A 27,885-nucleotide genomic window follows, 5' to 3' on the forward strand; every position below is an offset into this window, starting at 1 on the left:
AGGACCGCATCCTGACCACATTGGTGGCACCCTCAGGGTGAAGCCTGGTGTCAGATTCTTTACCACTGAGCCCCCTGGGAAGCCCACCGGACCACCAGGGAAGTCCAAAGCGTGACATCTTTATCCACCTCCCCTTAGGACTCTCTCCACACCTCTCAGCACATGCTGCCCCCCTAGTCTCTCCCAGCCCCCCAGTCCCTCTAAGCATCCCCTGCTGACCCATCTAAGCTTTGCTAATTGTGCTCCCTGCAGCCCTCAAGTCCCACAAAACCAAGAAGCCCCGCTGTAACCACACTGGGCTAGTTTCTCAGCAGCTTTATTGAGAAGTGAGAGGTAGCATCACTTTCCACTGGACATGTATCCACAGGTCTGTACAAGAACTGCTTTGGGACAGACAGAAAGACAGGGGGCAGGGCAGGGCAGGTGTCAGTGGTAGGGCGGGGGCACCAGGGGCAACTCAGCCCCCCAATGGGACGGGCATCTCCTCCTGCGCGGGGAGGGCGGGGGCCTGGCTCTCTTTCTCCTTGAGGGTGTTGAAGAAGCTGCTGACCTTGTCCCTCAGATCCTTCTCCAGGAAACTCAGGTGATCTTCCACGTCCCCCGCCAGGGGGCCCAGCTTCTGCCTGAGCGTGTCCAGCTGCTGCACCATGGCTTTGTTGAAGGTCTCGCCGTAGGGCCCCACGGTGCGGCGGAAGTCCTCCACCTGCTGGTCCAGGCGGCTGCTCAGCTCGGCCAGTGACTTCTGCAAGTCCTCGGCATTGCCCAGCTGACTTCCATGCACGCTGTTGACCAGGGGCACCAGCCCCTGCCGCAGCTCCTCGGCTTTGGCTGAGATCTTGGCCTTTAGCTCCTCGGCATGCTTCTTCATCTGAAAGGCCAGGCCCTCCAGCTGGTGGTTGAGCTTCCCCTGGACGTCCTGAGCATAAGGGGCCAGGCTGCGGCGCAGTTCCTCCACGTTCTCCTCGATCTTGGTCTGGAGCTGGTCCGCGTAGGGCGTCAGGCGCCCCTTGAGCTCTTCCACGCGCTGGTTGACCGTGGCCTGGAGCTCCTCGGCGTAGGGCGCCAGCGAGGCCTGCAGCTGGTCCAGGTTCTGCCGCATCACCTTCTCCATGCGCTCCGCATAGGGCGTCAGCTGGCGCCGCAGCTGCTGCGCCTGGGTGTCGACCTGGGTGCGCAGCTCCTCTGCGTATGGTCCCAGGCGCTGCTGTAGCTCGCGCACGTTGTCCCCGATCTTCTGGCTCACCTCCGTGGCGTGGGGCAGCAGCCGGGCCCGCAGGTCCTCCAGCTCCTTCCGAATCTCCTCCTTCAGCTTCTCGGAGTCCTTGGTCAGCCGTTCATGCAGTTCCGTGGCAAAGGGCACCAGCTTCTTCTGCAGGTCGTCCGTGTAGGTGCTCACTTCCCCAAGTTTATCTTGGAAGAGGGTGCTGCGGGGAAAGGACGCAAGGGGGCCACCGTGAGGCTTGGCATTCCTGCCTGCGTGCTAAGTCGCTTCGGTCCTGTCCGACTCTGCGACCCCGGGACTGTAAGCCCGCCAGGCTCCTCCACTGCGACCTTAGCTCCTTACATACCACTCACCTTCCACACACCTGCCTAAGACAGGTGAGCGTGCAGGGTACTGAATTCACCCATCTTATCCCCATGACTTTCCCTATGGTGGATGGTGATTTAAGCAAATGGATGTAATCGACTAAGGTAATACGTTGACCTTGTACCTCTGGATCTCCCCTGGAGCTTGAGTCACAGTATCAATTAATACCTATCATGTGAGCTGGAGCAGTGGGCTTGCCTCTCCTTATCTGTAAAGTAGAAAGACTGAACTTTGAGGTCCTTCTCAGCCCAGGTGTGCTGTGACAGAGATCACTTGTGATGTTCTGGACCTCTTTTAGCATCTTCTAGTCACATGGGATGCTGGTTTCCCTGCCGTGTGGACACCCCCAGAGGCTTCCCAAATATCCTCACCCCTCCCCTTCCCATGATTTCACAGAGGCCTGTCCTGAAATGTATTAGAAGCCAGCTCACATGACATTCTTTCCCTCCCTTTCGTCTGGGAGCCTCAGTACTAAGATGTGGCCATTTATTACACTCTGGAAAGTTAAAGTGGGAAATTCCCTGGTGGCCCAGTGTTTAGGACTCAGCAGTTTCAGGGCGGGGGTTTGATCCCTGGTCAGGGAACAAGATCCCACAAGCCACAGGGCATAACAAAAAGAAAAAAAGAAAAGTTAGAGCAGGGATTATTCAGTCCAGCCTTCCTTATTTGCAAACATGGATCCCAGGATCCAAGTCTGGAGAGCTCTGGTCACCCAGTGACTTGATGGCAGGGCAGTGGGTATCCTAAGCTCAGGTTTCCTGCCTCCGAGTCCAGCCCTTGCCCACACGTTGCATGGTCTTTAAGAAGCCCTTCCTGCAAGCTCTGCCCCTCTTACTTGAGCTGCTGGGTGAGCTCAGACTTCTGGATATGTTCCACCGCCTTCTTGGCATTGTTGCCCAGCTGGCTGAAGTAGTCCCAAATCACGGTGGCCACCTGGTCGGCATTGACCTCCGCCTCGGCTCCTGGGTGGGAAACAGCAAATTCATGAACACCGTCTCCTTCCTTGCCCCCCTGCCCCAGCCCTGAGCTGCAGACTGGATGTCGGGGGCGGGGCACAGCCACTGATTTTTCTCTCTGCGCTTGGCTAGTTAGAAGCCACAGGGGTAGGTAAAGCTGGGGTAGCACCCATGCCAGGGAGCCCAGCACTGTGAATGGACAGCACTCCTAAGAGCTGAGTGGCAGCTGGGGAACCACCTGCCTCCAGCTGTGGGCTGACAGGCACTCGGAACTGTCCTCTTGCCCTGGCCCCAGACTCGCCACCCTTCCTGCCTGACGCAGCAGATGGGTCCTGCCTAACAGTGCCATCTGAAGGCAGCTCCTACTCACCGGTGACAGCCACCAGGGCCAGGCTCAGGACCACAGCCTTCAGAAACATCCTGGGCTCCTCGCTGGGCTGGGAGAGTCTCTTACTGCACCAGATCCTTCCTGGATTCAGAGGGGCCAGAGGAGAGGGTCTCAGGCAGCTCACTGTACTGCTGTGGAACTGACTGAAGCTCAGAACCAGTCAGACATTTAAATCCTCACTGGGCTGCCCTCCCCACCTTCCTCCCCAGTGTGACTCCACGCTGGAAGGTGACACATTCCCAGGAGGCCTCTTGGACTTTTGTGACCCTTGGACAACGTGGAAGCTGATGGCAGACTGGGGCTCAGGCAGCGTTCAGAAGCAGCTGTTCTGATCGTGTGCCCCACCCATCGTGGAAGGGGCCGTGAGCCAAGGGAGGAATGAGGCTGAGGGAACACCTGAGCTCGGGACTGATAAACAGAAGCCCTGTGGCCGCTCCGGGTCTATGCTCGGCTTGGGGAGGGGGGCAAAGTTCACAGTTCCTCTGTCTGCCCCAGTGAGGAGGGGCCCCCACTCCCACATCCCCCAACCCTGACTCCATCTCAGAGCACCAGGCTCTGGACTGGGACACCCAGGGCCACAGATGGGATAATGAGACAAGATCTAGGGTTCTGGTCAAGGTGAGCCCGGGAGGAGGTGACCCCTGCAAGCCTGGGTGGAGTGGAGGGAGATCCTGTGCTAAAGGTATTAATTGTAAGTGTGCTGCATGTCCCACCATTGCCAAATGTGTCACCTTGGTCTAGTGATTCAACTTGGCCCAGCTCTGGCCTCATTTTCTCCTTTAAAAATGGGATTGTTGGGTGTATTAAATGAGATATTACTGGTGAAATGAGCAGTATCGTGCCTGGCAGAGTAAGCACTAAAAAATAGCCATTACTGTTGTTAATAAGAATATTAACTATTTTCTGGATTTGGACCAAGCAAGGAGTACAGTAGCATGCTTGCTGCTCCAATGAGAGTGGCAGAGGGAGACCCCACCCTCTGGGGGGCATCAGGCAGGCACAATGCAGGGTGAGGGGCAGACTGGCCCGAGGTCTGATTCCTGCCCACCTCCTCCCTGGACGGGAGCAGTCAGCTTGTGATGAATCACAAGACCTGAGGCTCTCAGGGAGCCTCTCATCAGGAGACAGGGAAGGGGGGTGGTGGTGGCATCCACATCTTCTACTGGGACTTCCAACGTCCTCTGCAAGTGAGGTCATACACAGAAAGACATCCACCAAGAAGGCGGTGCATCCTGACCAGTTTGTGCCCCTCCGCTGGACCACACAGATCACCTTGAGTGACAAGGAGACGACATCCATCATATTGCACTGTTGGCTGCCCTCCATGAATGCCATGCCCCGCACGTGGATGGGCTTCTGTAATCTGCCACTGGAAGAGTCCACAGCTGGGCTGATCCTGACTTCCCGTGTCTCCACTGTTTCATAGACCAGGAGTGACTTGATGTCTCTTGGGGTTGAAGATAGCTAAAAGGCCTTCCAGTGCTTGTATCCCTTCTGTAGAATCCCCACTACCTGGCAGTGTCCCACCCCACCGATCGCCACCCCCAGTGTCAGGGAGCTCCTCCTTCCAGGAGCAGCCTGGGCCATCTTGCAGTAGTTTATGAAGGCTTCTGATGCTGGAGTTGGACTCCTTGGCTTTGCATGTGGGCTCCGCACATGCTGACTGGGTGACCTCGGCCAAGTCTCTTAACCTCTCTGAGCCCCGTGTGCCTCAGTAGGGCATAAAACAGTGCATGCCTTCTGGGCTTCAGGGGGTCAGGGAGATAATCTGAGTAATGCTGGGAGACATGCCTAGTCCACAGTCAGCACTCATCAAGCACGAGCCATGTTTTGCCCCTGAAGACTTCACTGCACTGCGACACTCCCAAATCAGGCAGAGTCCTGCCTAGGTTGGGAGCAAAGGTAGTCCGCTCACCTCTGGCCTCATCCCTTTCCCCCTCAATGGGCCAGAGGTGAGCAGGCAACGAGTCACCAAGGACTCTCAGTTGAGTTTGCCCTCACTGAATGGGAGCATGTGTTTTTGTTTTTTGGCCACAATGTGTGGCATGCAGGATCTTAATTCCCCAACCAGAGCTCAAACTTGCGCCCCCTGCAGTGGAAGTGTGCAGTCTTATCCACAGGACAGCTGGGAAAGTACCAGAGAGCATGCTGTGTATCAGTCTGTGAACAGATTAGTTCTGGGCGGTGGGAGAGAATGAGAGGCCCCTGTGCCCTGTCTTAGATTGTTTGAACTGCTGATGGAAAGGACGTGAGTGCCAGCAGCTCCAGCAGACCCTGGCCCTATGAGTCAGGGCACGGCCACATGGGTGGGCGCAAAGGGCTGTGTGACGTTGGGTGAACCATATCCCTTTCTGAGCCTCCATCTCCTTATCTGTACAACAGACAGACCTAATGGTCAATGAGGTAATGAGGCTGAGAGTCTAGCATCACTTATGGCCACCCTCCTGCCCCATCAACAGAGATCAAACCGGTGGGCAGCCCGAGCCCAGAAGCAGGAGGGAAGGACTCAGGCCCAGCCAGGGACGGGCAAATCACACGGACACAGGTGCCCATGTTTGCTCCACACTGGCCGTCCACCCAGGGCAGAGCTCAAAGGGGGTGGCTCCTGGGTGGGAAGATCTGGGTGAGACACTAGGAGGAACTTCCAGTGCAGAAGGCCATGGTGAACCAGGGCCTCTGGCTGGAAGGGCTGAGTCAGCGCTGCCCAGTCCAGCCTTGTGGCAGGGGCATGGGTCACAGAGGCTCATAAGCTAAGCCTCACTCGCACACAAGTGGAAGCAGAGAGATTTAGTTTAACCCTAGAGGACCATTTTTGGCCCCAGCTGGTCAGACGTTCTCCTTCCCGCCCCTCCTCCCTGCCCGTTACCAGGTATGGGGGCCACGGCTGGAGCAGCGTCCTCATCCCAGGGGAGCTATGCTGGGGGGAGGGAGAGAAGAAGGGAAGGAGAGGCAGCTTAGGCTGGGCCACTGATCAGACCCTTCCTCAGATTGCCCTACTGAGACCCACCTGGAGCTCCTGGAAGGGGCACAGGCACACAGAGGCCAAACCCTTGGAATGAGATAAGGTCCCAGGCCCCAGGGCATGTCTCAACCCAGCTGCAGAGGCCCACACTCTCCGGTTCTCTACCCAGCTTGACACCATACCACTGGGTCTCTCTGCCTACATCTTCTGACCTCCCTGGGCTCACCGGCCCATTGCCACGCAGGAGAGAGAGGGCGGCCTCCTCCAGAGGCTCCACACACATGGAAGGAGAGTTGGAGGAACCAGGGCCAAGGGCTCCAGCCAGTCCAACCCAGCACGCCCCAGCCTAACCTGGAATCTGGATTCCCACTGTGACCCTCACTTCTGGGGAGAAGGAACAGATCAGAACGAAGAGGGAAGTGGACACAGCTGCCCTCTACCTTCCCCAAAGTCCAAATTCTTCAGGACCTCCCAATCACCTTCCTCTCCTCCCCACCCCATCACCACAGTCTGTGCTCAGGAAGAGACTGAAACGGATGCACTCTGAGTGCCTGATAAACCTCCAAGGGTCTCATCTCTGCCTGCGGTTTGGTCTCAGTGTGCGTATTAGAAGACCTGGATTCTGGCTCCCAACTCTGCCGTGGATAGAATATGAGCACCTGGGTATGTCTCCTGCCCTGCCTTAGGTTTCTACCGATAATGGGGTTAATAATGTCTGTGGTGGGCTGTGCTTAGTTGCTCAGTCATGTCTGACTCTTTGCAACCCCATGAACTGCAACTTGCCAGGCTCCTTTGTCCATGGGGATTTTCCAGGCAAGAATACTAGAGTGGGTTGCCATGCCCTCCTCCAGGGGATCTCCTCAACCCAGGCATCAAATCCAGGTCTCCCACATTGCAGGCAGACTATTTACCATCTGAGCCACCAGGGAAGCCTGTGAATACTAGAGCAGATAGCCTATCTCCTCAAGGGAATCTTTCCAACCCAGGAATCAAACTGAGGTCTCCTGTATTGCAGGCAGATTTTTTACCAGCTGAACTACCAGCGGAGCCCTAATAATGTCTACTTCGCAGGAATCATTTGCATTTTAACAGATAACCATGTCTAAGTGAAAGGAATAAATCTCTAAGGAGAAATTTCAAGTTTCAGCCACAGATAAAGAATTCTGAAGGTAGAGCTAGGTCACTTTCTTGGGCCTCTGACTTCCCATGGTGGGTTTAGTTGCTTCTTCCTGGTAAGATGGCCACCTGCCAAAAGCCCTAAGTCTACATTGGAGGCTCCTCCTGCCTTCAGACTATGCTGTCTAAGGAAAGACAAGTGTTTGGGAGAAAGGAGGAGAGATTTATCTAGCCCCCTTCATGGACCAGCTGCTTTTACATATCTCTTATATTTCACCACAATTCTGGAGTATCAGTGTTCTAGCCCCATTTTACAGAGGAGAATATTGAGGCACTGAGATGTTAGATCTGTGGCTCTGGGTCATATCTGTAGGTGCCAAAGGCACCATTTAAATCTAGAATTTCCTGGCTCTGAGACCTCACTGGAAGACAGAGCTCCCTAATGCTGCCTCCAGGCTGCAGCTCCTGGTGTGAGCCCAAAGGACACTTCACCACAGGAAGAGGCCGGACATCTCCTGGACAGCTGACTGGCCCCTCTCTCCACTACACCAGCCTCACCACAGCCTTGGTTGCCTCCCCAGCCACAGGACTATGAGGCCTGGTATTTCTAAGCTGAGGAAGTTGAGGTCTGAGATCGAGAGGTACTCAGCGCTGGCCTCAGTCCCAGCTGCACAGTCTGCCCCCTGGGGACGTTATCAGTGAGTCCAGAGGGCAAGATGAGGAGACGGTGTGGTAAAACAAAGGCCTTGCGCTCAGCAGCCTTTGACCATCTCCCACCATCTCCTGTAAGAGAGGGATCAGCTCAGGAAAATTTCTGGGTCAGCAGCACTCAGGACTGAAGCCCAGAGACGGAGATCCTGGGGAGGGGGCTGTGGGCACTCAACTGTGTCCCACCTCTGCACAAGCCCCTGCCCACATGCCTTCTGTGACTTCACTCTAGACACCCCAGCCCAGCCAGCTGAGTTGTGTCCAGTCTGAAGAAGCCAATCCCCCTCTCACATTACCCCCACTTTGCAAGCTATTGTCAGGGCTTAAAGTAGGGAAGGACCTGGAAACCAAGGGCAAAGGGATGGATGAGGTTTGTCCCCCAATCTGTTCACCCAACTCACCAGCCTCTCCCTGGGGAACCAGGCTGCTCAGAAGGAATGGGGTAACCCCAGGTCCAAGCCATAGGGGTAGCAGAGAGCCAGGTGGGCACCCTCAGCTTTCTAGAGATTTCCCAACTCCTAGCGGGCCTGGGTGCCTCTGGCTACCCTCTGTCAGGGCCTGGTCTAGATTGATCAGCAGGTGACCTTTGCCCGGCTGCCTGGGCCCTCACGCTGCCCTGTGTCCTGGGGATAATATAAAACAGGTCTGAACCCTCTTGCTTGCGTACACAGTTCATCCCAAGAAGCAGCCGCTCCAGGTAAGGCTCCCTGGGGGTTTGAGGGATAAGGAGAGCAGGATGGGGAGGGGCCGGTGGGGTTCTGTGCCCAGCCCAGCCAGCGAAGCCTGGAGAAGCACTTGTAGAGCTGAGGAAGCCTTAAGGCTTGATGGATGGGGAGACCGAGGTCCCTAGGGGAAGGTCACTTGCCCACGGCTACACAGAGCCTAGTGGTGGAGCTGGGACTACCACTGGCTCCATTTTCTGCTCACTCTGCATGTTTAGGATTAGAAGAAGACTCAGACACCCCAGTCGTGCCCCAGACAGAAAACCTGAGCCCTGGAGAGGGCAGAGAGAGTCACCCAGAGTCACTCAGCATGTTAGTGGCAGAAACCTGGCCAGAATCCACATGTCTTGATTCCTGGTCTGGGGGGTTCCTGCTCCATGCCCCGCCTCACTCTCTCTGCCCTGGGTCCCCCAGTCCCCTGTCTGAAAGCCCATAGCCTCCCCCATATTAGCCCTCTCTCCTCCCAACTTGAGCCGGCTCAGGCCCTGCTTTAGGGGCCACCGCATCTCCCCAGGGAGGGCCACCTGGTGGTGGTGGAAGGGGTGGGGACTTGAGGAACGGCTCACAGGACCCTTCCCTGCAGGAACCAAGGCGCCATGCAGCCCCGGCTGCTCCTTCTTGCTGCCTTCCTGGCGCTCCTGGTCTTGCCTGGTAAGCAGCCAGTGGGAACTGGGCTGGGCGTGGGAAGGGGATGGCTTGGCAAGTGGCTGGGGGATACCAAACCACAATGGGGGGCTGAGCAGGAGCCAAGGGCTCCCCAGAAGCTGATCCACGCCACTCAGTCCTGCTCTCCTCATAGAAGCTACCAAGGCCGAGGAGGGATCCCTTCTGGACAAGATGCAGGGCTATGTGAAGGAGGCCACCAAGACCGCCAAGGATGCCCTGAGCAGCGTTCAGGAGTCCCAGGTGGCCCAGCAGGCCAGGTAAACCCTCACTTTCCTGCCTTTGGTTGCTACCTGCCTGGGACTTGGTAAGAGCCCCCACAGGGGTCCCGTGTCTCTCCCACGCCCACCTAGGACCTGCACCTCGTTGAACCTGCTTTCTCTCTGTAAAACAGGCTCCCTCGCAGGGAGAGATGACGGAGAGGCACCGCATCCCACCACGCCTCTCTTTGTCATCCTCCTTTCTTCCTCCTTGCCCTCATTTCCATTTTCCTTTTCTGATAATCTGGAGGTTTGGATCCACCCAACGCAATTTCTGGGGCTTCTACCAACTGATAGCTCAGTTGGTAAAGAATCCACCTGCAATGCAGGAGACCCCAGTTTGATTCCTGGGTTAGAAAGATCTGCTGGAGAAGAGATAGGCCACCCACTCCAGTGTTCTTGGGCTTCCCTTGTGGCTCAGCTGGTAAAGAATCTGCCTGCAATGCAGGAGACCGGGGATCGATCCCTGGGTTGGGAAGATTCCCTGGAGAAGGGAAAGGCTACCCACTCCAGTATTCTGGCCTGGAGAATGCTATGGTCTGTACAGTCCATGGGGTCGCAAAGAGTTGGACACGACTGAGCAACTTTCACTTTCAAAGCAATTTCAGCCCAATGTGTGTGTGTCTGTGTTTCTGACTCGTTTCATGTCCTCGGGCGCATGTGAACAGACGTCAGTCCTTCTTCTCCCGCCTCGCCTCTGCCCACCGGTCCTCTGCTATCTCCACCCACCTTCCCCACCTCCACTCCACCCGCATTGGCATTTCCATAGCAGAGGTGATCACAAACACTTTTAGTCCTCAGGACCCACTTTAGAGTGGATATTATTTCCCCGTTTTGCAGATAAGAAAACCAAGGCTCACTTAACCAAGTGACCTGCCCCAGATCACACAGCTATCAACCCTCTGATGACTGTCCAAATGAGAGACTGCCTCGCTCTGCCCCCCACCACCTGGAGCCACCAGGATGTACAATTCTAGGGGGCATCACTCGCCTCCACTAGAATGGCAGTCCTGACCTTACACATCTCCCAAATCAGTCACTCCTCTCCAGCTTGCTTCAGATCCACCATCTGCCCGCACCTGGAGAAACTCGGGTTGACCTTGGTTGGGTTCCCATCATTACCCTTGGCATCCTTTCCTGGGGTGCAGCTATCAGGGGTCCCAGCCTGAGGTCTTAGGGCATTGCTGGGTGGGGTTGAGAGGGTGGGAGGAGTGCCAGTGGGGGGAGGGTGGGAGCCCCATAGTTGTCACTGCCCAGAGACAACTCTCACCCCCACCCCATCTGCTCCCCTCACTTTTTTGACCTCCAGAGACTGGATGACTGAGAGCTTCAGCTCCCTGAAAGACTACTGGAGCTCGTTCAAGGGCAAGTTCACTGACTTCTGGGAATCTGCCACCAGTCCCACACAGTCTCCACCCTGAGGCCATCTGAGATCTCAGTACCCCAAGTCCACCTGCCTGTCCATCCTACTAGCTCCTTGGGTCCAGCAGCCTCCCAGGGCTGCCCCCAAAGGTCACTTACAAGAACAGCATTCTCAGTGCCCTCCCACCCCACCCCAGACCTGGCCCACCCCAATGTGCTGGCCTTCCAATAAAGCTGGATGAGAAAATGCCATGAGTGGGGTGTCCTGCACGGGCCATGTATGTTTGGGCCGAGAATGCGCTGGGGTTCTTCTGTGGGCGGGCTCGGGACTGCCTCCAGCTCAAGCGGGCCTGGGGCTGGTGCCCCAGCCACCTCTTAGCAGCTGGGTGGAGCAAGGTAGGAATGACCATCCCTAGCCTGCCTGGTGGACAGTCTGGCGTGGGAGCAAAGGGATGCTAGGTCTGGCGAGACTTTGATAAAGCGTCGAGTGCTGTGTAGCACGATTGAGTGTGTGCTCTGTGCCAGGCCTTGCACCTGGCATTTTACGTCACTATCGGAGTTGAGACTGTGTGTGTTCATCAAAATTCTGGAGTGGACGGGCACTGCCTGGGCTGCATGCCCCCACCCCCACCGCAACCGCCCTTGGGGGAAGGAGGCCGAGGGTGGTGGTTAAACTAAGATACACCTGGGCTCTAGTCTTGGCTCTGTCGCTTCATACAGCCTCAGTTTCTTACCTGTAAAGTGGGCACAATGATACATGATCCATCGTAGGTCTGCTGAAAATGAAGGAAGGAATTGAGAGCGTGCACAGCACCTGGCACCTCCAAGGCACCTGGCAAATGGGTGCCCTTGTCACCACAGGCTGAGCTGACTGTCCCCTTGGGGCCAGGATTGGAGTGGGGGCCCGTATCCTGAGAATTGAGGAGGAGCCCGAGGTCACCCAACACAGGCTGCAGCCCTTGTGTCCCCACCACCCGTCAGATGTTCATGCAGGAGAGTTCCAGAACCACAGACTACCTGAGCAGCTCCCCTCCCTGCTCTTCCAGTGATAAGACTGAGGCTCCCAAGTGTGAAGGCACTTGCCCAGTGTCACTGAGTCAGTAAATTGCTTGACCTCAAGCCCAGGTGAGCTGCCATATTCTGCTCAACTGACTCAGAAAAAGGCGTAGTTACTCCTACTGTTGTTTAGCCGCTAAGTTGTGTCTAACTCTTGTGACCCCATGGACTGTAGCCTGCCAGGCTCCTTTGTCCATGGGGATTCTCTAGGCAAGAATACTGCAGTGGGTTGCCATGCCCACCTCCAGGGGATCTTCCTGTCCCAGGGATCAAACCTGTGTCTCCTACATTGGCAGGAGGATTCTTTACTGCTGAGACACCAGGGAAGCCTAGTTACTTCCATGCCTGACGTCAAAGGCTCCTTGACAGATCTTGGTGGCATCAGGACATCCAGCTGCCTCAGGAGACCTCTGCTCTCTTTTTGGAAATCCACCTGGACTTCTCTTTAGACCCAACATGGCCAGGGATCCCTGCACCCTTACCTGAAAAATGTCCTCACCCAAATATCTGGGCTTGACGTAGCTCAAATGGTTAGGAACTAAAAAAGCCCACTTCTTTATGCAGTTAAGATACACCGGAGATGGAGGAGGGGTAGATTATCCAGTACCAAGGACTAAAGGCCTTGAGAGGAGAGGGAAAGGGAAGCCCCTTGAGTGCACTGCCCAGATCTTTGCAGATCTTGAAGCCACAAGCATGCACATGGGGAGGGGGGCCGGGGGCAGGGCGGTGCGTACCTGAGTGTGAAAAGGGGCTGGCTGGGAACACTCAAGTCCATACAAACTAGAATGGATAGCAACGGTTTTCTAAAGAAAAATAATTACGGATGCTCAGGAGTACATAGGTCTAGAAAGGGCAACCTAGCCCATCCTGCTGTTCAATCATGGAAATGACCTTACATTTTCATGCTCTAACTCCTTCATCCATACCATTCATTTAATCTACCCAGGATCTGGGAAAGGATGCAGTGAAATGATGCATATAAAAGCCTCTTGGCGACTGGGATATGCTAGTTACTGCAAGAGGTGGTGATTGTTTTTCTGACTCAGGTCAGAAAAAAGGGGGCTGACAGGTCTGGAGCCCCAGGAATGGGGCTGGCACAGCAGGGCCTAAGGAAACTGCAGCTTTTCCTGAGCAGAGTGGGAGGGTGAATAGTGGCAAGAGGCCCTGGTGAAAAAGGAAAAGGTATGAGTTTTGTAAAGTGTATTTTGAATTAGTAAGGGAGGAAGGAGCAAGCACCAAGCCCTTCATTTGAACCTGCCCTAATCTTTCAAGTCCACAGGCTTACTGAAGTCCCTTCAACCTCAGCTGCCCTTGAGCAGGAGGGCTGGGGAGCGATGTCCTCTACCGGAGGGAAACGCTGGGGATAGGAAGCCCACTTCTCCCAGCAAAGCCAGTACTTCCTGCTTGAAGCTCTATCAGGGCACCTGCATTGGATCATCCGTCACTTGGCCTGGTTCTCTATTTCCTTCCTGTTTGAACCTTCCTGGCGGAGGTCCTCCAGCGCCGGCTTGGCCTTCTCGCCCAGCGCCTTCAGCTGCTCGCTGGCCTTGGCGTGGTACTCGGCTAGGCTGCCGCCGCCCTCCTTGAGCGCCTCCAGGCGCGCGGTCAGCCGGGGGCGCAGGTCGTCGCTGTAGGGCGCCAGCTGCTGCCGCAGCGTCTCCGCGTGGGCGCGCGCGCGGTCGCGGAGCTCCTGGGCCAGCGGGCTCAGCTTGTCCTGCAGCTCCTGCACCTTCTGGCGCGCGCCCTCGCGAAACTCCTCGCCCAGCGGCGCCACCTTCTGGCGGTAGATCTCCACCTCCTCGTGCCACTTCTGGAACTCGTCCAGGTAGGGCTGCACCTTCTGCTTCACCTCCTCCAGGTCCTTGTGCATCTCCTGCCTCAGCGACGCGGTCTCCTTTTCCAGATTGTCCCAGAACTCCTGGGTCACCGGGCCCAGCTGTTCACGCACTTTGGACAACGTGCTGGCCAGGGTGTCCCAGTTGTCCAGGAGTTTCAGGCTGAAAGGGGAGAGAGAGGAGGGCTCAGGCTAAACCTCCTGGGCCCCCTGGCTACCCCCAGAGCTGCAGCCCAGCGCCTGTGCTCGCCCCGTGTGAGACCTGGGCACACCTGTGCCTGAACGTGGGGTAGCTGGGGACAGATCCTTAGCCTGGCGTCTCCCATCCACGGTCTCCCCCCCCCCCCCCCCACTCCCCACTGCATCCCATTGACCAGATGGATGGAGGAGTTGGAAGGAGACAGAGCTGGTTTTGGTGCCTGATCCTGTCTGTCCCCAAAGGTGGGCCTTCTAAGGACCTAGTCTCTACTCTTCCAGCCCATTCTCCTCTCTGAAGACAGCCTCTCTTGCTGGCTGGAGCTGAGGAGGAAGTTAAGAATAGGAAGGGGAGGAGTGCATTGCAGAAAATACCGACCAGACAGCACTGGTCTGCCCCTGCCATCTCACAGTAGTTATTCAGGCTTCCAATGCTGGGATCAGACTCCTTGGGTTTGTGTGTGGGCTCCATACATACTGACTGTGTGACTTTAGGCAAGTTTCTAAACCTCTCTGAGCCCTGTGTGTGCCTCAGTAGGGGATAAACTAGTGCATGCCTCTTGACTACAGTGTCAGGAAGGTAATCTGAGTAATGCCAGGAGCCATACCTGGCCCACAGTCAGCGTTCATCAAGCATGAGCCATGTTTTGCCCCTGAAAACTCCACCGCCTTGTGACACTCCCAAATCAGGCACAGTGCAGTGTGGGCTGGGTGCAAGATAGGTGCTCACCTCTGGCCCCACACCTTCCCCACAACCAGGCCAGAGGTGAAGAGGGCAGTGAGTCACCAAGGACTCTCCGAGTTTGACCTCCTTGGTGGTGATCATGGGTTTTTTTGCTTGTGTTTTGGACACATTGTCCGGCATGCGGGCTCTTAGTTCCACAACCAGAGATGGAACCTGTGCTCCCTGGAGTGAAAGTGCAGAGTCTTGACCACTGGACAGCCGAGGAAGTCCCGGGGGGCATGCTGTGTATCAGTCTGTGAACAGGTTAGTTCTGGGGTGTGGCAGAGAATGAGAGGCCCCCGTGCCCCTTCATTTGAAAAGACCCTGATGCCGGGAAAGCTTTGAAGGTGGGAAGAGAAGGGGACAACGGAGGATGAGATGGTTGGATGGCATCACCGACTCAATGGACATGAGTTTGGGTAAACACCGGGAGTTGGTGGTGGACATGGAGGCCTGGCGTGCTGCAGTCCATGGGGTTGCAAAGAGTCAGACACGACTGAGTGACTGAATTGAACTGTGCCCTGTCTTAGATTGTTTGAGCTGCTGATGGAAAGGACGTGAGTGCCAGCAGCTCCAGCAGACCCTGGCCCTATGAGTCAGGGCACGGCCACATGGGTGGGCGCAAAGGGCTGTGTGACGTTGGGTGAACCATATCCCTTTCTGAGCCTCCATCTCCTTATCTGTATAACAGACAGCCCTAATGGTCAATGAGGTAATGAGGCTGAGAGTCTAGCATCACTTATGGCCACCCTCCTGCCCCATCAACAGAGATCAAACCGGTGGGCAGCCCGAGCCCAGAAGCAGGAGGGAAGGACTCAGGCCCAGCCAGGGACGGGCAAATCACATGGACACAGGTGCCCATGTTTGCTCCACGCTGGCCATCCACCCAGGGCAGAGCTCAAAGGGGGTGGCTCCTGGGTGGGAAGATCTGGGTGAGACACTAGGAGGAACTTCCAGCGCAGAAGGCCATGGTGAACCAGGGCCTCTGGCTGGCAGGGCTGAGTCAGTGCTGCCCAGTCCAGCCTTGTGGCAGGCGCATGGGCCACAGAGGCTCGTGAGCGAAGCCTCAGTCGCACACAAGTGGAAGCAGAGAGATTTAGTCTAACCCTGCTGCTAAGTCGCTTCAGTCGTGTCCGACTCTGTGCGACCCCATGGATGGCAGCCCACGAGGCTCCCCCGTCCCTGGGATTCTCCAGGCAAGAACACTGGAGTGGGTTGCCATTCCCTTCTCCAGAAGTTACCTCCTAGCATGGCTCAAAGGTTCACGGGCTGGGACACAGAGGAAGCACTTCAAAGCTACACAAATTCAGCTGGTCCAGAGGCCTGGTCACCTTCACCGTCAGCTGAAAAACCAAGAAAACTCATTCCAAGCATGCTCGCTCACAGCTCGCCTGTTTGGCAAGTTTGAGGACTCAATTTTAACATAAACTAAATCAGAACTAGAATGCAGCATTACAAAATGTTTTCACAACTAAACACACACACAAGTTAGAATATTGCATAGAAAAATGTCGTGTAATATGCTTTGTAAACCTAGGTCTTTAGTAACTTCAGAATAAAAAACAAAAACTTCCCTTCGTAGTGTAGAAGTCCATGATTACACACAGAATTATCAAGTCTCCAGATTTAACCCTAGAGGACCACTTTTGGCCCCAGCTGGTAAGACCTTCTCCTCCCTGCCCCTCCTCCCTGCCGGTTACCAGGTATGGGGGCCACGGCTGGAGCAGCATTCTCATCCCAGGGGAGCTATGCTGGAGGGAGGGAGAGAAGAAGGAAAGGAGAGGCAGCTTAGGCTGGGCCACTGATCAGACCCTTCCTCAGATTGCCCTACTGAGACCCACCTGGAGCTGCTGGGAGGGGCACAGGCACACAGAGGTCAAGCCCTTGGAATGAGATAAGGTCCCAGGCCCCAAGGCATGTCTCAACCCAGCTGCAGAGGCCCACACTCTCCTGTTCTCTACCCAGCTTGACACCACACCGCTGGGTCTCTCTGCCCACATCTTCTTACCTCCCTGGGCTCACTGGCCCATTGCCACCCAGGAGAGAGAGGGCGGCCTCCTCCAGAGGCTCCACACACATGGAAGGAGAGTTGGAGGAACCAGGGCCAAGGGCTCCAGCCAGTCCAACCCAGCATGCCCCAGCCCAGCCTGGAATCTGGATTCCCACTGTGACCCTCACTTCTGGGGAGAAGGAACAGATCAAAACGAAAAGGGAAGTGGACACAGCTGCCCTCTACCTTCCCCAAAGTCCAAATCCTTCAGTTCAGTTCAGTTCAGTCGTTCAGTCGTGTCTGACTCTTTGCGACCCCGTGAATCACAGCACGCCAGGCCTCCCTGTCCATCACCAACTCCCGGAGTTCACTCAGACTCATGTCCATCGAGTCAGTGATGCCATCCAGCCATCTCATCCTCTGTTGTCCCCTTCTCCTCCTGCCCCCAATCCCTCCCAGCATCAGGGTCTTTTCCAATGAGTCAACTCTTCACATGAGGTGGCCAAAGTACTGGAGTTTCAGCTTTAGCATCATTCCTTCCAGAGAAATCCCAGGGCTGATCTCCTTCAGAATGGACTGGTTGGATCTCCTTGCAGCCCAAGGGACTCTCAAGAGTCTTCTCCAACACCACAGTTCAAAAGCATCAATTCTTCAGTGCTCAGCCTTCTTCACAGTCCAACTCTCACATCCATACATGACCATAGGAAAAACCATAGCCTTGACTAGACAAACCTTTGTTGGCAAAGTAATGTCTCTGCTTTTGAATATGCTATCTAGGTTGGTTATAACTTTCCTTCCAAGGAGTAAGCATCTTTTAATTTCATGGCTGCAGTCACCATCTGCAGTGATTTTGGAGCCCCCAAAAATAAAGTCTGACACTGTTCCCACTGTTTCCCATCTATTTCCCATGAAGTGATGGAACCGGATGCCATGATCTTCGTTTTCTGAATGTTGGGCTTTAAGCCAACTTTTTCACTCTCCTCTTTCACTTTCAAGAGGCTTTTTAGTTCCTCTTCACTTTCTGCCATAAGGGTGGTGTCATCTGCATATCTGAGGTTATTGATATTTCTCCCGGCAATCTTGATTCCAGCTTGTGTTTCTTCCAGTCCAATGTTTCTCATGATGTACTCTGCATATAAGTTAAATAAGCAGGGTGAAAATATACAGCCTTGACGTACTCTGTTTCCTATCCATGTCCAGTTCTAACTGTTGCTTCCTGACCTGCATACAGATTTCTCAAGAGGCAGGTCAGGTGGTCTGGTATTCCCATCTCTTTAAGAATTTCCCACAGTTTATTGTGATCCACACAGTCAAAGGCTTTGGCATAAAGCAGAAATAAAGCAGAAATAGATGTTTTTCTGGAACTGTCTTGCTTTTTCCGTGATCCAGCGGATGTTGGCAATTTGATCTCTGGTTCCTCTGCCTTTTCTAAAACCAGCTTGAACATCAGGAATTTCACAGTTCACATATTGCTGAAGCCTGGCTTGGAGAATTTTGAGCATTACTTTACTAGCGTGTGAGATGACTGCAATTGTGCAGTAGTTTGAGCATTCTTTGGCATTGCCTTTCTTTGGGATTGGAATGAAAACTGACCTTTTCCAGTCCTGTGGCCACTGCTGAGTTTTCCAAATTTGCTGGCATATTGAGTGCAGCACTTTCACAGCATCATCTTTCAGGATTTGAAATAGCTCCACTGGAATTCCATCACCTCCACTAGCTTTGTTCGTAGTGATGCTTCCTAAGGCCCACTTGACTTTACATTCCAGGAGGTCTGGCTCTAGGTCAGTGATCACACCATCGTGATTATCTGGGACATGAAGATCTTTTTTGTACAGTTCTTCTGTGTATTCTTGCCACCTCTTCTTGATATCTTCTGCTTCTGTTAGCTCCGTACATTTTCTGTCCTTTATTGAGCCCATCTTTGCATGAAATGTTCCCTTGGTATCTCTAATTTTCTTGAAGAGATCTCTAGTCTTTCCCATTCTGTTGTTTCCCTCTATTTCTTTGCATTGATCACTGAGGAAGGCTTTCTTATCTCTTCTTGCTATTCTTTGGAACTCTGCATTCAGATGCTTATATCTTTCCTTTTCTCCTTTGCTTTTCGTGTCTCTTCTTTTCACATCTATTTGTAAGGCCTCCCCAGAGAGCCATTTTGCTTTTTTGCATTTCTTTTCCATGGGGATGGTCTTGATCCCTGTCTCCTGTACAGTGTCACGAACCTCATTCCATAGTTCATCAGGCACTCTATCTATCAGATCTAGGCCCTTAAATCTATTTCTCACTTCCACTGTATAATCATAAGGGATTTGATTTAGGTCATACCTGAATGGTCTAGTAGTTTTCCCTACTTTCTTCAATTTAAGTCTGAATTTGGCAATAAGGAGTTCATGATCTGAGCCACAGTCAGCTCCTGGTCTTGTTTTTGTTGACTGTATAGAGCTTCTCCATCTTTGGCTGCAAAGAATATAATCAATCTGATTTCCCCAAATCCTTCAGGACCTCCCAATCACCTTCCTCTCCTCCCCACCCCATCACCACAGTCTGTGCTCAGAGAGGCTGAAACGGATGCACTCTGAGTGCCTGATAAACCTCCAAGGGTCTCATCTCTGCCTGCGGTTTGGTCCAGTGTGCGTATTAGAAGACCTGGATTCTGGCTTCCCAACTCTGCCGTGGATGGAATATGAGCACCTGGGTATGTCTCCTGCCCTGCCTTAGGTTTCTACCTATAATGGGGTTAATAATATCTACTCACAGGAATCTATTCGCAGTTTTACAGATAATCAGGTCTCAGTCAAAGGAACAAATCTCTAAGGAGAAATTTCAAGTTCCAGCCACAGATAAAGAATTCTGAAGGTAGGGCCAGGTCACTTTATTGGGCCTCTGGTTTCACATGATGTGTTTAGTTCCTTCTTCTTGAGAAGAAGGCCACCTGCCAGAAGCCCTATTTCTACATTGGAGGCTTATCCTGACTTTAGACTATGCTGTCTGAGGAAGGAACAGGTGTTTGTAAGAAAGGAGAGATTTATTCAGTTCCCTTCATGGACTTTGTACCTATTTCATGTATATTTCACAAGAATTCTGGCCTTCCCTCTGGCTCGGCTGGTAAAGAATCCACCTACAATACAAGAGACCTGGATTCTATCTTCGGGTCGGGAAGATCCCCTGGAGGAGGAAATGGCCAACCATTCCAGTATTCTGCCTGGAGAATCTCATAGACAGAGAAGCCTGGTGATTTACAATCCACGTGGTCATAAAGAGTTGGACATGAGTGGCCGACTAACCCTTTCACTTTTACAATACTGGCATATCAGAGGTCTAAGCCCCATTTTACAGAGGAGAACATCAAGGCACTGAGATGTTAGCTTTCTGGCCCTGGGTCATATGAATAAGTGCCAAAAGCATCATTTAAACTGAGATTTTCTTGACTCTGAAGTCTTTACATCCAGAAGACAGAGCCCCCTGATCCTGCCATCCAGGCGACAGCTCCCAGTGTGGGCCCAGGGGACACTTCACCCTGGGAAGGACCCAGACCTATGCTGGACAGCCGACTGCTCCTTAGAGCTTGTCTGGCCCCTCTCTCCACTAGACCGGCCACACCACAAACTTGGTTGCTTCCAGTTGTCTGCCCAGCCAGGGCACTACGGGGACTGGTATCTCCAATCTGAGGAGGTTGAGGCCTGAGGTCGAGAGGTACTCAGTGCTGGCCTCAGGCCCAGCGGCACAGTTAGGGTAGGGCCTCAACCAGGAGCACAGATCCTGCCCCCTGGGGATGTTATCAGTGGGTCCAGAGGGCAAGGTGAGGAGATGGGGTGGTAGGATAAAGGCCTGGGGCTCAGCAGCCTTTGACCTTCCTCCACCACCCCCTGCTCTGGGATCAAACAGTTCAAGGAGGCTTCCGGGTCAGCTGCACTCAGGACTGAAGCCCAGAGACGGAGATCCTGGGGAGGGGGCTGTGGGCACTCAACTGTGTCCCACCTCTGCACAAGCCCCTGCCCACAGGCCTCAGCCAGCTGAGTTGTGCCTAGCCTGAAGAAGCCAATCCCTCTCTCACATCACCCCCACTTTGCAGGCTGTTGGCAGGGCTTAAAGTGGGGAAGGACCTGGAAACCAAGGGCAAAGGGATGGATGAGGTTTGTCCCCAATCCCTTCTCCCAACTCACCAGCCTTTCCCTGGGGAACCAGGCTGCTCAGAAGGAATGGGGTAACCCCAGTTCCAAGCCATAGGTGTAGTGGAGAGCAGGGTGGGCACCCTCAGCTTTCTAGAGATTTCCCAACTCCTAGCGGGCCTGGGTGCCTCTGGCTACCCTCTGTCAGGGCCTGGTCTAGATTGATCAGCAGGTGACCTTTGCCCAGCTGCCTGGGCCCTCACGCTGCCCTGTGTCCTGGGGATAATATAAAACAGGTCCGAACCCTCTTGCCTGCATACGCAGTTCGTCCCAAGAAGCAGCCACTCCAGGTAAGGCTCCCTGGGGGGCTAGGGGGAGAAGGAGAGCAGGATGGGGAGGGGCCGGTGGGGTTCTGTGCCCAGCCCAGCCAGCGAAGCCTGGAGAAGCACTTGTAGAGCTGAGGAAGCCTTAAGGCTTGATGAGTGCCTCTCCCCAGGCATTCTGGGGAGACCGAGGTCCCTAGGGGAAGGTCACTTGCCCACGGCTACACAGAGCCTAGTGGTGGAGCTGGGATTGCCACTGGCTCCATTTCCTGCTCACTCTGCATGTTTAGGATTAGAAGAAGACTCAGACACCCCAGTCGTGCCCCAGACAGAAAATCTGAGCCCTGGAGAGGGCAGAGAGTCACTCAGAGTCACTCAGCATGTTAGTGGCAGAAACCTGGCCAGAATCCACATGTCTTGATTCCTGGTCTGGGGGGTTCCTGCTCCATGCCCCGCCTCACTCTCTCTGCCCTGGGTCCCCCAGTCCCCTGTCTGAAAGCCCATAGCCTCCCCCATATCAGCCCTCTCTCCTCCCGACTTGACCCGGCTCAGGCCCTGCTTTAGGGGCCACCGCATCTCCCCAGGGAGGGCCGCCTGGTGGTGGTGGAAGGGGTGGGACTTGAGGAACGGCTCACAGGACCCTTCCCTGCAGGAACCAAGGTGCCATGCAGCCCCGGCTGCTCCTTGTGGCTGCCTTTCTGGCGCTCCTGGTCTTGCCTGGTAAGCAGCTGGAGGGGACGGGGCTGGGGGCAGGGACGGGGCAGTTTGGCAGGTGGCTGGGGAATGCAGGGCCCTGATGGGAGCTGGGCAGGAGCCAAAGGTTCCCCAGAGGCTGATCCACCCCACTCAGTCCTGCTCTCCTCATAGAAGCTACCAAGGCTGAGGAGGGATCCCTTCTGGACAAAATGAAGGGCTACATGAAGGAGGCCACCACAACTGCCAAGGATGTGGTTCAGAAGACCAGGTATGCCCTCACCAGGTATACCCCACCCCCAGCCCTACCTGCCCCGGCTTGGTGAGATGCTTGGCAGGGGGCTGTGCCTCTCTGAGCCTCCTTTCTCTCGTAAAGCAGGCTCCCTCGCAGGGAGAGATGACGGAGGGGCACTGCATCCTGCCTCTCCTCCCTCTGTCGTCCCTCTTTCTCCCTCTTTGCCCTCACTTCCATTTCCTTTCCTGATAATCTGGTTGGAGGTTAGGCCCCACCCAACTCAATTTCCAGAGAAGGCAATGGCACCCCACTCCAGTACTCTTGCCTGGAAAATCCATGGACGGAGGAGCCTGGTATGCAGTCCATGGGGTCGCTAAGAGTCAGGCACAACTGAGCGACTTCACTTTCACTTTTCACTTTCATGCATTGGAGAAGGAAATGGCAACCACTCCAGTGTTCTTGCCTGGAGAACCCCAGGGACGGGGGAGCCTGGTGGGTTGCAGTCTATGGGGTCGCACAGAGTCAGACACGACTGAAGTGACTTAGCAGAAACTCAATTTCAGCCCTGTGTGTGTGTGTGTGTGTGTGCGTGCGTGCCTGTGTGTGCGTGTGCGTGTGTGCCTGTGTGCATGTGTGTGCCTGTGTGTATGTGCGTTTCTGTGCCTGTGTGTGTGCGTGTGTGTGCCTGTGTGTGCGTATGCGTGCCTGTGTGTGCGTGTGCGTGTGTGCATGTGTGTGCCTGTGTGTGTGTGTGCCTGTGTGTGTATGTGTGTTTCTGTGCCTGTGTGTATGTGCCTGTGTGTGCGCGTGTGCATGCCTGTGTGTGCGTGTGCGTGTGTGCATGTGCCTGTGTGTGCCTGTGTATGTGCGTTTCTGTGCCTGTGTGTGTGTGCCTGTGTGCGTGTGTGTGTCTGACTTGTTTCAAGTCCTCGGGAACATGTGAGCAAAAGTCGGTCCTTCTTCTCCCGCCTTGCCCCTGCCCACCAGTCCTCTGCTATCCCCACCCACCTTCCCTGCCTCCACTCCACCCGCATTGGCATTTCCATAGCAGAGGTGATCACAAACACTTTTAGTCCTCTAGACCCACTGTGGAGTAGATATTATTTTCACCATTTTGCAGACAAGAAAACCAAGGCTCACTTAACCAAGTGACCTGCCCCAGATCACACAGCCATCAACCCTCTGATGACTGTCCAAATGAGAGACTGCCTCGCTCTGCCCCCCACCACCTGGAGCCACCAGGATGTACAATTCTAGGGGGCATCACTCGCCTCCACTAGAATGGCAGTCCTGACCTTACACATCTCCCAGATCAGTCACTCCTCTCCAGCTTGCTTCAGATCCACCATCTGCCCGCACCTGGAGAAAGTCCAGGTGACCTTGGTTGGGTTCTCATCATTACCCTTGGCATCCTTTCCTGGGGTGCAGTTATCGGGGGTCCCAGCCTGAGGTCTTAGGGCATTGCCGGGTAGGGTTGAGAGGGTGGGGGGAGTGCCAGTGGGGGAAGGGTGGGAGACCCATAGTTGTCACTGTCCAGAGACAACTCTCACCCCCACCCCACCTGCTCCCCTCACTTTTTTGACCTCCAGAGACTGGATGACTGAGAGCTTCAGCTCCCTGAAAGACTACTGGAGCTCGTTCAAGGGCAAGTTCACGTGACTTCTGGGAATCTGCCACCAGTCCCACACAGTCTCCACCCTGAGGCCGTCTGAGATCTCAGTACCCCAAGTCCACCTGTCTATCCATCCTACTAGCTTCTTGGGTCCAGCAGCCTCCCAGGGCTGCCCCCAAAGGTCACTTACAAGAACAGCATTCTCAGTGCCCTCCCACCCCACCCCAGACCTGGCCCACCCCAATGTGCTGGCCTTCCAATAAAGCTGGATGAGAAAATGCCATGAGTGGGGTGTCCTGCACGGGCCATGTATGTTTGGGCCGAGAATGCGCTGGGGTTCTTCTGTGGGCGGGCTCGGGACTGCCTCCAGCTCAAGCGGGCCTGGGGCTGGTGCCCCAGCCACCTCTTAGCAGCTGGGTGGAGCAAGGTAGGAATGACCATCCCTAGCCTGCCTGGTGGACAGTCTGGCGTGGGAGCAAAGGGATGCTAGGTCTGGCGAGACTTTGATAAAGCGTCGAGTGCTGTGTAGCACGATTGAGTGTGTGCTCTGTGCCAGGCCTTGCACCTGGCATTTTACGTCACTATCGGAGTTGAGACTGTGTGTGTTCATCAAAATTCTGGAGTGGACGGGCACTGCCTGGGCTGCATGCCCCCACCCCCACCGCAACCGCCCTTGGGGGAAGGAGGCCGAGGGTGGTGGTTAAACTAAGATACACCTGGGCTCTAGTCTTGGCTCTGTCGCTTCATACAGCCTCAGTTTCTTACCTGTAAAGTGGGCACAATGATACATGATCCATCGTAGGTCTGCTGAAAATGAAGGAAGGAATTGAGAGCGTGCACAGCACCTGGCACCTCCAAGGCACCTGGCAAATGGGTGCCCTTGTCACCACAGGCTGAGCTGACTGTCCCCTTGGGGCCAGGATTGGAGTGGGGGCCCGTATCCTGAGAATTGAGGAGGAGCCCGAGGTCACCCAACACAGGCTGCAGCCCTTGTGTCCTCACCACCCGTCAGATGTTCATGCAGGAGAGTTCCAGAACCACAGACTACCTGAGCAGCTCCCCTCCCTGCTCTTCCAGTAATAAGACTGAGGCTCCCAAGTGTGAAGGCACTTGCCCAGTGTCACTGAGTCAGCAAATAGCAGAGCTTGACCTCAAGCCCAGGTGAGCTGCCATATTCTGCTCAACTGACTCAGAAAAAGGCTTAGTTACTCCTATTGTTGTTACAACATAGCTCAAATGGTTAGGAACTAAAAAAGCCCACTCCTTTTGGCAGTTAAGATACACTAGAGATGGAGGAGGGGTAGATTATCCAGCATCAAGGGCAAAAGGCCCTGAGAAGAGAGAGAAAGAGAAGCCCCCTGAGTGCACTGCCCAGACCTTTGCAGATCTTAAAGGCACAAGCTGCTGGGAACACTCAATTACATACAAACTTGAATGCCTGGCCAAATTTTTTTTTTTATATAATCACGGATGCTCAGGAGCACATAGCTTTAGAAAGGGCAACCTAGCCCATCCTGCTGTTCAGTCTTCGAAATGAGTTTACATGTCCAAGCTCCAGCTTCTGCATCCATACCACCCATTTAATCTACCCAGGATCTGGGAAAGCATACAGTGAGATGATGGATATGAAAGCAACTTGGAGATTAGAATGGGCTTGTTACTTGCAAAAGGTGGTGATTATTTTTCTTAGGTCAGAAAATAGGGGCTGGCAGGCTTGGAGCCCCGAGGATGGGGCTAGCACTGCTGGGCCTGAGGAAACAGCAGCTGTTCCGGAGCTGGGTGGGGGTGGAGTGGCAAGAGGCCCTGGTGAAAAAGGATGTGTTTGTTAAAGTACATTTTGAATTAATAAGGGAGGAAGGAGCAAGCACCAAGCCCTTCATTTGAACCTGCCCTAGGAAGGAACCACAGGAAGGTTACTGTGGGAACCTTCAAGTCCATAGACTCATTGAGGTCCCTCCAACCTCAGCTGCCCTTGAGCAGGAGGGCCACGGAACTATGTCCCCTGCGGGGGAAACGCTGGGGACAGGGAGCCCACTTCTCCCAGCAAAGCCACGACTTCCTGCTTGAAGCTCTTTCAGGGTGCCTGCATTGGATCATCTGTCACTTTGCCTGGTCCTCTATTTCCTTCCTGTTTGGGCCTCCTAATGAAAGAGCATCTCCTAGCCCACTCTTCAGACCCCAGACAAGCAGGCCCTGTAACATCAAGGCCCCGAGAGGCCAGTGTTTGGAGCTCAGGACTCCACTGGGACATCATCAGGTGTCCCTGACCACCGCCCCCTGGAGGCCCCTCCAGGATCCCCCCATACCCATTCTCCCCAAACAGAATTTTTGGCTTTTGGAAAACTTATTGTTTAAAAATCATCATCGAATCTTCAAAAAAAAAAAAAAAATTACAACCCATCACACGCGTTCCACTCCGGAAATGTTTATTCTAAGAAACCGAAGTGATGGCCAGCGGGGCAGCCCGAGGCATCTCACTGGGCGTTCAGCTTCTTGGAGGCCTCGTCTATGGCGGCCAGGATGCTGACCTTGAGGCTCTCCAGCACGGGCAGCAGGCCCTGGCGGAGGTCCTCCAGCACCGGCTTGGCCTTCTCGCCCAGCGCCTTCAGCTGCTCGCTGGCCTTGGCGTGGTACTCGGCCAGGCTGCCGCCGCCCTCCTTGAGCGCCTCCAGGCGCGCGGTCAGCCGCTGGCGCAGGTCGTCGCTGTAGGGCGCCAGCTGCTGCCGCAGCGTCTCCACGTGGGCGCGCGCGCGGTCGCGGAGCTCCTGGGCCAGAGGGCTCAGCTTGTCCTGCAGCTCCTGCACCTTCTGGCGCGCGCCCTCGCGAAACTCCTCGCCCAGCGGCGCCACCTTCTGGCGGTAGATCTCCACCTCCTCGTGCCACTTCTTCTGGAACTCGTCCAGGTAGGGCTGCACCTTCTGCTTCACCTCCTCCAGGTCCTTGTGCATCTCCTGCCTCAGCGACGCGGTCTCCTTTTCCAGGTTGTCCCAGAACTCCTGGGTCACTGGGCCCAGCTGTTCACGCACTTTGGACAACGTGCTGGCCAGGGTGTCCCAGTTGTCCAGGAGTTTCAGGCTGAAAGGGGAGAGAGAGGAGGGCTCAGGCTAAACCTCCCAGGCCCCCGGCTACCCCCAGAGCTGCAGCCCAGCGCCTGTGCTTGCCCCGTGTGAGACCTGGGCACACCTGTGCCTGAACGTGGGGTAGCTGGAGACAGATCCTTAGCCTGGCGTCTCCCATCCACGGTCTCCGCCCCCCGCCCCCACTCCCCACTGCATCCCATTGACCAGATGGATGGAGGAGTTAGAAGGAGACAGAGCTGGAGCTGGTTTTGGTGCCCGATCCTGTCTGTCCCCAAAGGTGGGCCTTTTAAGGACCTAGTCTCTACTCTTCCAGCCCATTCTCCTCTCTGAAGACAGCCATCTCTGTTGCTGGCTGGAGCTGAGAAGGGAGTTAAGAACAGGCAGGGGCGGAGTGCAGCGCGGAAAATACTGACCAGACAGCGCTGGTCTGCCCCTTGCTGGGGGGCCCTGATCCTGCTTGTGGATCCCACTCCTTGCTTCTATGGGGCCCATCAGATAGGAGGTGGGGATTGGGCCAATCTGGCTGCTTCTTCCCACAGGCTTCTCCATCCCCCAGCACCGACACCCCCGACCCCTGCCCCAGGCACAAGCGGGTTCTTACTTGAGCTGTTTTCCCAAAGCGGAGGCTTCGAATTGGGCCACATAGTCTCTGCCACTATCCTTGATTGCTTCCACATACACGGTGGCAAAATCCTTCACCCGATCCCAGGATGACTGGGGGTCATCTTGCTGCCAGAAATGCCGAGCCTGGCTCCCTGGGAGGGAGAGGGGAGACCCAGATCAGACCCAGCTCTGGGCCAGGATCTGAGCAGAAGTGCTTGGCAGGGGAGAGGGCTGCGAGGGAGTAATTCTGCTCCCTGGGCCCAGGAGGGTGGTCTGCAGGGGTTCAGGGAGAAGGCTCCCCACAATGGTTGGCTCCCTAGGTTAGGGGCACCTACCCGTCAGGAAGAGCACAGCCAAGGTCAGCACCACGGCTTTCATCTTGAAGGGATGTGGGTGACCTGGAGGAGAAGAGGGGCCCAGCTGAGCAGGGCTTGAAGGAGCCCGTGCACCCTCTACTCACTCCATCCGGGGAGGAGGAGGCGGGGCACAGGGTGGGGAGGGCCAGGGGTCTAGAGCCCCCAGCCTGGGGTAGAGGCTCGGGCCAGCATCCCAGAGCCTCAAATGCCTAGAGCTGGGGAGCGGGTAGCAGCACTTACCTCAATGGCCAGCAGTCTAATCAGCCAGCTCTCCCCCGGCCTATTTATGTGTCCAGGCAGGGCTGGGCTCAGAGGCTGATAAGCCCAGCCCAGGCCTTGCCGCTGCTCACTGG

General features: G+C 55.1%; 4 protein-coding genes across 10 annotated transcripts; 2 read left to right on the top strand and 2 right to left on the bottom strand.

Moving 5' to 3' along the window:
- Positions 1 to 300: 300 nt before the first annotated feature.
- Positions 301 to 13,253, bottom strand: APOA4 (apolipoprotein A4). Of its 6 annotated transcripts, none has more exons than XM_005215852.5 (5): positions 13,206 to 13,253; positions 11,460 to 11,498; positions 2,915 to 3,013; positions 2,424 to 2,550; positions 301 to 1,424 (listed from the first exon to the last, which is right to left on the bottom strand). In XM_005215852.5, exons 2-5 carry the CDS (start codon positions 11,482 to 11,484, stop codon positions 458 to 460), a joined length of 1,218 nt encoding a protein of 405 aa, XP_005215909.1. In that variant the 5' UTR covers positions 11,485 to 11,498; positions 13,206 to 13,253; the 3' UTR covers positions 301 to 457.
- APOC3 (apolipoprotein C3) lies at positions 8,382 to 10,972 on the top strand. Its single transcript, NM_001001175.2, is given in 4 exon segments — positions 8,382 to 8,415; positions 9,024 to 9,091; positions 9,240 to 9,363; positions 10,673 to 10,972. Coding segments are annotated over 3 exon segments (291 nt in total). The 5' UTR covers positions 8,382 to 8,415; positions 9,024 to 9,036; the 3' UTR covers positions 10,785 to 10,972.
- On the bottom strand, positions 12,967 to 27,826 carry APOA1 (apolipoprotein A1). Of its 2 annotated transcripts, none has more exons than XM_059874553.1 (4): positions 27,773 to 27,826; positions 27,512 to 27,574; positions 27,175 to 27,328; positions 12,967 to 13,778 (listed from the first exon to the last, which is right to left on the bottom strand). In XM_059874553.1, the coding sequence occupies exons 2-4, from the start codon at positions 27,552 to 27,554 to the stop codon at positions 13,223 to 13,225; spliced, it is 753 nt and encodes a 250-aa protein (XP_059730536.1). In that variant the 5' UTR covers positions 27,555 to 27,574; positions 27,773 to 27,826; the 3' UTR covers positions 12,967 to 13,222.
- Positions 20,947 to 23,776, top strand: LOC107133155 (apolipoprotein C-III). Its single transcript, XM_059875093.1, has 4 exons — positions 20,947 to 20,980; positions 21,606 to 21,673; positions 21,821 to 21,932; positions 23,471 to 23,776. The coding sequence occupies exons 2-4, from the start codon at positions 21,619 to 21,621 to the stop codon at positions 23,538 to 23,540; spliced, it is 237 nt and encodes a 78-aa protein (XP_059731076.1). The 5' UTR covers positions 20,947 to 20,980; positions 21,606 to 21,618; the 3' UTR covers positions 23,541 to 23,776.
- Positions 27,827 to 27,885: the final 59 nt, after the last annotated feature.

This window comes from Bos taurus, chromosome 15 (assembly GCF_002263795.3).
Source record: "Bos taurus isolate L1 Dominette 01449 registration number 42190680 breed Hereford chromosome 15, ARS-UCD2.0, whole genome shotgun sequence".
NCBI classification, from domain to species: Eukaryota; Metazoa; Chordata; class Mammalia; order Artiodactyla; family Bovidae; genus Bos; species Bos taurus.